Below are 10,092 nucleotides of genomic sequence, written 5' to 3'. Positions count from 1 at the left end.
TCAACCTTTACAAAGGAAGAAAACCTTGTGATTGATTTCCAGTACGTGCAAAGCTTCCAGCTAAACGATCATATTGTGCAGGAGTACCGTTCCTTCACCTGACTGGAAAAAAAGCACATTCCCTGGATTCTCTGCACTGATATCTGATCTGTCATCTGTATGTTTTTATGCCTTTGCCAACTATTTGTTTACTGCCAACTATAAAAGGAAGATCGAGTACGTATAAATTTTTAAAAAATTCATAACACACTGTCCTTACACTGCTTTCTGTTGGAGACTAAAATAAAGATCAACAGGGTAAATTGGCAATCAATAAAAAATTTTATTGTACACACACTCTTAATTACACTTACTTCCCTGAAATACTTCAGACATTTTCTCACAAAGTATGTTACACATCAGTATGAAATTTAAAAATGCTAAAATCATCTATGTTATGTAGAAACAGAAAGCAGCACACTGATTTTAATAACACACTGTACAGAAAGGAAACTTGGCTACATGACGCAGAAAAAAAAAGAAAAAGAGTAAAGACATGCCAACAGCGATCTACGTAGCGTCGAGTTTTAGAAAGGAGTGTGAATCAGATGTCCTCAGCGACCAGGCAGTAGAAGTCTGAGCGTGCTGCGTAGTTGCGTGATCCCAAGTCCGAGATGTCGATGTCAGAGGGTTTCGGCTCAGCTGCTGAGCTGGTTGCAGCGGGGAGCACTGGAGCTTTGCAGGCCAAAGCTTTGTAGACAGGGAGGCGAAGACCTGCGACACAGAGAGAGAAGGAGAGCGATGCAAAATGCCACTTTCCCCTTCTTTGGTTTGTATCGATTCAATTTTGTGTGTATGAGTGTGCAAATTAAAGGGTTTTTTTACATTTTTACTACAAAGTAAAAGGAAACTATTGCTTTGATTTTTTTGGAAATAAAGACTTGAAATGGGTTCTGTCTGCCAGGCTATGTCCAAACATCACTTGAAAAGCTTCAACATGAACAATTGTATGCTCAGCACTTTGTGGCTAAGTGTAGCGGCTTTTTGAAAACTCATAAATCCACAGCTAGGAGGAGTGTGTTTATTACTCTTTACCTTTGGACAGACCCAGCCAAGTTGTTTATGCCGTCACAAAGTTAAACTCAGCTAAGCTAAGCTAAGCCAAGCCCACCATCATTTGACTGCAGTGCTTTGTAAATAGTTTTAATAGTTGTATCTAACTTTCTGGAAGAAAACAAACAAGAACAGTTTTTAACTCTTAAGAACGACATGAAAGCATTCTCATCAATAGCGAAATTAAAAGTAAATATGTGAAAGACCATTGTGATACGATGCCTTAGTTATGAAGTTAAGTATTAACTATGGCTTAGTCAGTATTTGTTTATTCAAATTGGTCACTAACTAAGTAAAAGGAAGAGGGTTTCGACTCTGACGTGTTTTTTTTTTTTTCTTTTTAAGTCTTTCAGGTTGAGACTTGTATGAAGGCTGTAACATTTTATGTTGCATTCTTGTGACAACAAGTACAAGTGCTGCCAAAGTTGATGATTTGCATTACTGGATCAAAGTCATTAACAGGTGCTTGTTAAACATGTGCATGCTTGCCTCAGTATTTTTTCCCGATATTAAAATGTAAACACACAAAAAATCTAGACTGCAGCTCTTACCCAGATCACCGGCAGGGTCAGTATCTGAACGGCAGTCTAGGTAGTCCGGCTCAAGGGTCAGCATTGGGTCTTTGTCATCCTCTAGCAACGTCTGAGGGTCACCGGCAGACTCGTTGTGGAAGACAACTCTGCGAGGCATTGCTAAAGCTAGCTCTTTCCAGAAGACAGAGGAAGGAGTCTGTGCAAACACAAACACAAAGGCACCACATAAGATTAGTCCCAGCAAGCTGCTTCTAAAGTGCAATGCTATAGTTTTAATTTAATTTTGAATTGATAAAACTGATAATTTTTGATATCAATAATTCATAAAACCAAAGTGAAAACAAAGATTTTTTAACCTTTATGAAAGACTGAGAAAAATACGTGAAATTGCATGATTGAGGTAGTCACTTTTACAAACTAACTTAGCAATAATTCAGATCTTCTTGGGGGTTTTTTTCCTCAAAACTGCTGCAAAATAAACATAGTTTAGTTTTATCAGTATTATTATTCTAGCCTTGAACCTCCCAATCAGCTTTTGAGAACGTAGAAGAACACAAAAATCTTCTGACTTGTAACTGACAGATTTCTATTTGCACTGTTACTGTCTGTTATTGTCTCCTCTTCCTGGTTTTCCCTGGTGTGAAGTGGGCGGTGCTGCGTTTGAAAATGTCATGGCACGTACAAACGCAAACCAATCATTAAAATTCCCCACATTTTAAATCAAAATGTCATGACAACCAATCAAATCTAGCGAAACCACACCCACGGTGCCCCACTGGTAATGTCAGTCGAAACTATCCATCATATTAGTAATGAAACAACATGTGGCTGGAGTATTACCACAGAGTTGTGTCTCCAGGTAAGTATGGTGAGACAGTGCTGGTTCTCATTAAGCTGCTGTTTGACCTCAGGCCTCATGCGCTTATACTGACCATCCAACACGATGAAGATGGGCTGCTGACACAACTCCAACAAGTGCAGGAGGCCCTGTCTGAAAACACACAGAGCTCCAGTTAAAAATAGGACACCGCATACTGGAGCAATTCTGCCCTCAAGTGGTGCAATGTAATAATATACAAATTATTATATTTGCTTTCACACTTTCATAACTTGGCTGTGTGCTATATAAATACAATGTCATTTTTATATAGCACAGTTTAAACAGTGATATTTCTGTGTATTTCTTCCTACCTGAAGTTACTGGAACACCAGTCCTGTTCAAGGTAAGCATAAGACAGCAACACAATGAGGCGCCGAGAGCGACTCATGTTCATTAGGAGCTCTGCAGAAGGATCTGAAAACAGTTGGTGCAATAAAAGAAAATGAGCTTTTCTACACAACTCAGTGCAATCCTGTAAAAATATTAAGTCCACCCTTAATATTTCCATAAGAATTAGGAGGGTAAGTAGCAGCCAGGTGCTGCTACCTCTAAAAAATTAGAAGAGCTGCATCTCAGACTTTGCAGGCCTTAGTTAGCATATTAAAGCTTAAAGTTACAACAGTACAATCAGAAAAAGACTGACAAAGTGTGACTTGTTTGGAGGGTTTTTCAGGAGAAGGTCTCTTAGCATGGCTTAGGTTTGAAAAGTTGCATCTCAACAAACCACAAGACTTCTGGAACAATGATCTGTGGATGGCCAAGACCAAAGTGGAAAGGTTTGGCCACACAAAGCACAAAATATGGTGAAAACCAAACATAGCATATTAGCACAAACACCTCATACCAACTGTCAAGCATGGTGGTGGAGAGGTGTGATTAGCGCTTGTCTTGCAGCCACAGAACCTGGGCACCTTGTGGTCACTGAGTCGACCATGAACTCTTTTGTATACAAAAGTATTCTAGTTATGTAATACAAGCTTTTAATGGGGCTGGAGTTTATTCCAGCCTTTAGTGACTAAGAGGCTGGCAAGGCTAGCACAGACAGCTGACCAGTGAATTTGAACTCATAACCTTTTTCTGTTAGGCAACATTTTTTTTTTTTTTCTGAGTTTTTATGTTTATTTAATGAATAAAAAAGGTTATACAGTTACAGTCACTGGTCTCCTTAAAGCAAAGAGGAACAGTTAAGACAAAGAATATGTTGAATTTTAGTTTAAAATAAGAAGTGGAAAACTTTGTGGATGTAATGAAAAAGGGTATGGGTGGTATGTTTAGGGCCAAAAACAAATGGGCAATATACATACTATCAGTCAAAAGTTTGGACGCAGTTCCTCATTTAATGGTTTTTCTTTATTTTCATGACTATTTGCATTGTAGATTCTCACTGAAGGCATCAAAACTATGAATGAACATATATGGAATTATGTAATAAACAAAAAAGTGTGAAATAACTCACAACATGTTTTATATTTTAGACTCTCCGAAACCGCCACCCCTTGTTTTGACCACTGCTTTGCACACCCTTGGCATTCCCCCGACGAGCCCCACGAGGCAGTCACCCGAAATGGCCTTCCAACAGTCTTAAAGGAGTTCCCAGAGATGCTGAGCACTTGTTGGTCCTTTTGCCTTCACTCTGCAGTCCATCTCATCCCAAACCATCTCGATTGGGTTTAGGTCAGGTGACTGTGGAGGCCAGGCCATCTGGCACAGCACTCCATCACTCTCCTTCTTGGTCAAATAGCCCTTATACAGCCTGGAGGTGTGTTTGGGGTCATTATCCTGTTGAAAATCAATGCTGACCTACTAAACGCAAACCAGATGGGATGGCATGTCGCTGCAGGATGCTGTGGTAGCCATGCTGGTTCAGTGTGCCTTCAGTTTTGAATAAATCCCAAACAGTGTTACCAGCAAAGCACCCCCACACCATCACACCTCCTCCTCCATGCTTCATGGCGGGACACCATCTATTCAAATTTTTTGGATCTTACCAGACTGAGCTTCACTTAGAGTAATGATGGACTGTTGTTTCTCTTTATGTAACTGACTGGTTCTTGCCATAATATGAATTCTAACAGTTGTCTATAGGGCTATAGGGCTGTCCAGCTGTTTACCAACCGGACTTCTGCACAGCAAAACTGATGGTTCCAACCCCATCAAGGCAAGAAATTCCACAAATGAACCCTGACAAGGTCCACCTGTGAAGTGAAAACCACTTCAGGTGACTACATCATGAAGCTCATCGAGAGAAGGCCAAGGGCCCGCAGCGCTGCGAACAAAGCAAAGGGTGGCTATTTCCAGGAATCTAGAATATGACATATGTAGAGTTATTTATCATTTTCTTATTTTCCTTTGTAATTTCATAATTCTTGTTTCATATATTTGTTGTTTTCACTATGTTTCTACAGTGTAAAAAGCAATAAAATTAAAGCAAAAAAAAACATTGAATGAGAAAGTGTGTACGAACTCTTCACTGGTAGTATAGATAGGTGCATCAAGGACTAGCAGTATATGTGGAGTGTAAATAGTGAGAAAAAGCCATAAAAATTTATAAACCATGCTGATTTAACCTTCTAGGACCTGGCAACATTTCTAACTATTGTAACATTGTATGGCCTGACTGTAGTTAGAGATGAATTTGACTGCTTCAATTTCACACATTCATGAAAGATGTGAACTCAGACAGTCAAAGACAGCCGTTATACATTAATTCTCACTCTGTCTACAGGTGTGGCGGGCCACCTGACAGAGAGTGAGACCTATATTTTTGGTCGTTTTCTGACAGGGACAACCATCCTGGTGACGGTCTACTTCCTGGCAGTGCTACATGATGAAGGCGGATGTAATTATCAGCAACATCTCACTCATTTTCTACAGGTTATTCAGCGTGCTGGCTTTCAGCACTTTAACCAGATCTAGTCACATGTGGGGTCATCTGTCTGGAAGCTGAAGCCTGGTATGAAATTGGGTCATGCAACAGGCACAGCAGTAAATGCACAACAGAATGCCTGAAAACAAACTTAAATGAACTGAAGCAACAAAGAGTGAGCCGAAGTTCTTGCACAATGATGTGTAAGACTGATAAATTGGTGCAGAAGTTATTGCTCTGATGTAGTTCTGAAAATTACTGATTCATAGTGTCCTATAAAAATTGTCTTTTTCATGACTGTACATTTCAGTGGGTTACTCAAAATTATATACACTGAGCATGAAGCAGGCATGAGGTAAGCAATACAGAAGCGATAGTAGCACTGCAGTGTGGGAATATAATCATACCTGCACCAGGTAGTATATCGTTGTCATTGAGGTGCACTTTGTACCCATTTATATTTTCCAGGTGAGGTTTGAGTACGAAGTTGACAAACTTCCTGTCATAGTCATTATTCACATATGAGATATAGGCATCATATAACTTCCCATCTGAAAAGGTTCAGACACAAACATGCAGGTGTTGTTAATACAAAAGTATCAGTGCAGCAACTTCATTTAAATTCAAGAAAGGTCTCACCATTGAGTTCATATTCTCCATACGAGTTCTTGTACCAGAGTTTAATGTTCAGGTGGCACTTCGAGTAAATGACAGCAGCTAAAGCCAGGAACAGGAGGAGGATGACGGCTGCAATCACAGCACCTGTGTGGCTGGGGCTGCCTGAACATATATACCAGAAGCAAAAGGAAAATCAATGGAGAATATAAAAGTAATACTCCAATTAAAAGCTTTTATATTATACAACATATATTGTGGCACAATTTTCAATATACAGTACAAGACTGCAAGTAAACTTTTGGAGGGAAAATCCAAGATAAATTGAAAAAACTGTGCATTTTTAAGTCATTAAAGATGTATGATGTATAATTATTCCACCCTGGAAAAAGAACAGCTCAAAGAATTAAAAGCACAAAATTACCATTATATTTACAGAGTATATATAGAGTATATGTGAATGTCTGACCACAACTGCACAGAAATAGTTTCTTTCCTAGTCTTTGTTTTTTTTTTTTTCATTCTTACTGTGTAGAAAACAGTAGTTACTGCTCACGTGATATATGACTATAGTGCTTTAAAGCATCAGTCTGGAACTGAACTAACTCATTATCAAAAATTAATCAATCAAGACAGAGCAACACAAGCATGCCAAGTCAGATTCCTGTGTTTGTTGAGTTTGATGGTCCTGTGTAAGCACTTTAGTTAGTTTTCAATATTTAAGTTTGCAGGGGAAAGGCTGAAAATAAAGTGTACGCTTAAACTAACTTCTTTTAGCTGCCGATTGTGTCCAGAGCAGTACATGCAAAGCCTAATGCCATCCACTGGAAGTAACCCACTGACTGTGGATCAAAACTTCAAAGAACCCCATTTAAAAGAAAACAAACCACCCATAGCTGAGTGCATGGAGTTTCTCCGTTAAATAGTTAGTATTTAAAGAATATGTTTAAATATGGAAAATAGACCCATTATGTATCCTGAATAGCCTCAACTTCTATTTGAGAAGCTTGTTTGTTTTTTTATTTTTACCTAGATTCTTCAGACTGAAGTCAGCAGAAATGTTTCTCGCTGTGCAGCTGTACAGCCCAAAATCTTCCAGCTCTCTGAGGGTGATCACTAGGAGGCTATTTACCATCAGCTGGTCAGCACCGGGAGACCTGATATAGTTAGAAAGAAAATTAAACACAGGTCTAAACACAGGTACATGATTAACTGTGGCCAAGCTAATATTCAACGGCTTCAAATCACCATGATGATGTGTTCAGCAAGTAAAGTGTGTGGTTATTGAGGGGATGACCATCTTTACTCCACTGCAACGTGGTGTCACATTGCTTCTCTGCTGGGTCCCAGAAGAGGAGAGCAGTGCAGTTCAGTTTCACAGTGGATCCCACATTTTCCCAGAGTGTCGTCGAGCCCCCGTTAGGTTTAAATTCTGGAGCCTTGGAGCACTGAGACTCTGTGTAAGGACACACAGCTGTTATCCATGTTCACTGCAAGATGTCCAGACAATAGAGGCCTTCATGCCAGGTAGCACCTGAGCCTGTTACTAGAAGGCATGCTGAAACAAAATGTCTGTTTGCAGGTGTATCCATTCAATTAACCCCTTCAAATCCACACACAAACTCTACAGCAGCTCACTGATTTGAAATAACTTCATTACTCTAGCACACTGAAACATTACTTTACCTTTAACTAGGAGACGCACAGTAAATGCGACTGTGCTGTTGCTCTGTTGCTTACAGGTGTAATTTCCTTGGTCTTCCAAACTCAGGCCGTTAAAATCCAGGTAGATTTTGCTCTCATTTGTAGGGAGCTGCACGCAGTCCTTTTGCCAGGTCAGCCGTGTTTGAGAGGTGCTCTGAACAATCTTCAGAGGGCACTGTAGTTGATATGGATGCCCAACAAATGCCACCTGTTCTTGAAACCTACTCTCATCCACGCAAGTTTGACCTTCGTAGAGAAGAAATACAGGGGTTTACTTAGGACAGGGTATTCAGTCCATTTCCTATCCCTAACTTAAAATCTGTAGGCTGCACCTCAAAGTATTGAAAGACTTATAATAATCTAATATCTAGATTAATTTTATTAATCCCAAAAAGGGCAGTCTGTTTGCATCTTACCCACACAACCTATTTAACAGTCAAATTCATACAGCCTACACTCTTTAAACACTACTCACAAACATTGTTCCAATAGAAGACACATATCAACAAACAGTGAAGTTAAATTAAAAAGTAAGAATAAAATAAATTAATAGATTAACAAGGAGAAGTGTTTAAAAACTAGCAATGATAGAAAAATTAATCTAAATGACCCTGTCGGGGTTAAGTGATTGAATAACCGAGGGAATTGAGGATTTTTGAGTATCCATTTGTTCTACACTGGACGTAGCAGTGACTTGAGAGAAACTTCCTGAAATAAGATCACTAAGCATACAAAACATGATCAGGATGGTCAATAATGTTTTTGCCTCCATTGTCACCTGGTTTTTCCTGGTCCGGTATCTGTTATGTAAGGTAACATGACACCAGGCACTGTTGCATCACTAAAAACTGAATCAGATGCCCACCAATCTAGTATGAATGGAATTTATGTTACATTGGCCCATAAACAAACCACAAAGTAATAAGGCTACAGTATCTGCACAAATCTATCCCTGATGCATGCTGTTTGATCAAATGGATGTAGGCCAAAATCCCCTGAAACTGGCTTCACTTCCTTTTAAAGAAACATTTTGCATACAGTCTGTGCATACAAGCAGCTTGCACAGACTCTGTGGAGCGACACGACACTGTGTAGTTTTTAGGGCCTGTAGTCAGTGGTTAATGATGCATGAAGGTGAAGTTGTTTACACTTTCACCCAGGAAGACGATGAGCAAAGGAGTGTTTTCCTGACTTAGATTAAAATAATAATACTAATAATCAAGAAAAACACCAGCGTTGAGGCCATATTCAGTATAAACAAATGAGCCCTACCAAATTAAATACATCGGATAAACTAATGTCAGCTGCTGCTCTATTAAATCCTAACCTGTTGGTCAAGTTGGTCAGCGCATGCGCACATTGTGACGTTAAGGAAAAACCAACAACTATCCGCTCCCCCTTTTGACTTTTCCTCCTTTTCTTCTCTTTCTTTTAACGCTTCCTCAATAACAGGGACGTCCGGGTCTAAAGTCCGTGTCTGGTCTTGTTGCCGGGCAACAGCATGTGACTGCGTGACAGTGACCGTGCACGCAATGACCACATGTGCATTGACCTGGTATGTTTAGCATACTCATCAGCATCCGGCAATTATGACCGCGACAAATCGTTTATAATAAAAACGCATCCACAATGAATACATTGAATACAGCCACAGCTCGCAGCTGTGGAGCTGATAAGCAGGTGCTCCCAGCAAACTCTAAACCTGCCCTTAAAAAGTGATAAGTAAATAACACCCTTACCGACTGCGAGTAAACCTCTGTCCCATAACCCGGAGCACATCAAAGTGAAAGCCACTAAAATCACAGCCATGAGCGGGCAGCTGTTTCCCTCTTCCTCCGTCCTCAGGTGAACAGTGAACCGAGTACAGCGTTTTCTGTTTAACTACATCACTAAACCACAACTTTCCTGGCTTATTATATGGTTACAAACAGAGTCGAGGCGGATATGCAAACGTCAGCCTTGTGGTTCACTAACTGCACCTGGAAAAACCTGAAGCTCTCCTGCCGATTGGCTGGCCCTTGGTCATGTGACGCACACACCAACTTTTACCTGCCTTTTACTTTAACTTCCTGGACAGGAAGAAAACTGGCTAAAAAGGGATGTATGTTAATACTGTAACAGAGAGAACAGTAACCTAAATAGCATTGTCAGCTTTTTATTTTAGTATTGCTGTTTAGATGTATGACACCTTAATATACAGACGCCACCTGGGCCCGAGAAGCTCTGGCAATAGAGATTATGAATCTCTAGATTTTGAATATGGAGGACCACAAGAGCCACGCGCATCGAAATAAAAATCTCTGTGCTTTAATAATGAATTGTAGAATAAATTCTGCAATTGTAAATTCATTTTTGAATTCCAATTTAATAAACTGCATTTCAAAATCCTTTTTCCAATTGCA

General features: G+C 39.8%; 1 protein-coding gene across 1 annotated transcript; it reads right to left on the bottom strand.

Annotated features, from left to right (window-relative positions):
* Window positions 1-298: 298 nt before the first annotated feature.
* Window positions 299-9,688, bottom strand: sigirr (single immunoglobulin and toll-interleukin 1 receptor (TIR) domain). Its single transcript, XM_003443851.5, has 10 exons — window positions 9,430-9,688; window positions 7,673-7,936; window positions 7,235-7,442; window positions 7,016-7,143; window positions 6,011-6,151; window positions 5,779-5,922; window positions 2,817-2,919; window positions 2,466-2,616; window positions 1,644-1,821; window positions 299-753 (listed from the first exon to the last, which is right to left on the bottom strand). The coding sequence occupies exons 1-10, from the start codon at window positions 9,497-9,499 to the stop codon at window positions 584-586; spliced, it is 1,557 nt and encodes a 518-aa protein (XP_003443899.1). The 5' UTR covers window positions 9,500-9,688; the 3' UTR covers window positions 299-583.
* Between the last annotated feature and the right edge of the window lie 404 nt (window positions 9,689-10,092).

Source organism: Oreochromis niloticus, linkage group LG7 (genome assembly GCF_001858045.2).
Source record: "Oreochromis niloticus isolate F11D_XX linkage group LG7, O_niloticus_UMD_NMBU, whole genome shotgun sequence".
NCBI lineage: Eukaryota > Metazoa > Chordata > Actinopteri > Cichliformes > Cichlidae > Oreochromis > Oreochromis niloticus.
This window is presented reverse-complemented; position numbering and strand designations above follow the sequence as displayed.

What these genes read in the sequence shown, in the direction of transcription:
- sigirr (XM_003443851.5), bottom strand. Translation starts at nt 9,499, where the DNA reads ATGGCTGTGATTTTAGTGGCTTTCACTTTGATGTGCTCCGGGTTATGG. An exon ending in CAGAGGTTTACTCGCAGTCG is followed by an intron (nt 7,937 to 9,429) that starts GTAAGGGTGTTA and finishes TTCTCTACGAAG; the next exon opens with GTCAAACTTGCGTGGATGAG. An exon ending in CGATATACTACCTGGTGCAG is followed by an intron (nt 2,920 to 5,778) that starts GTATGATTATAT and finishes AACTGTTTTCAG; the next exon opens with ATCCTTCTGCAGAGCTCCTA.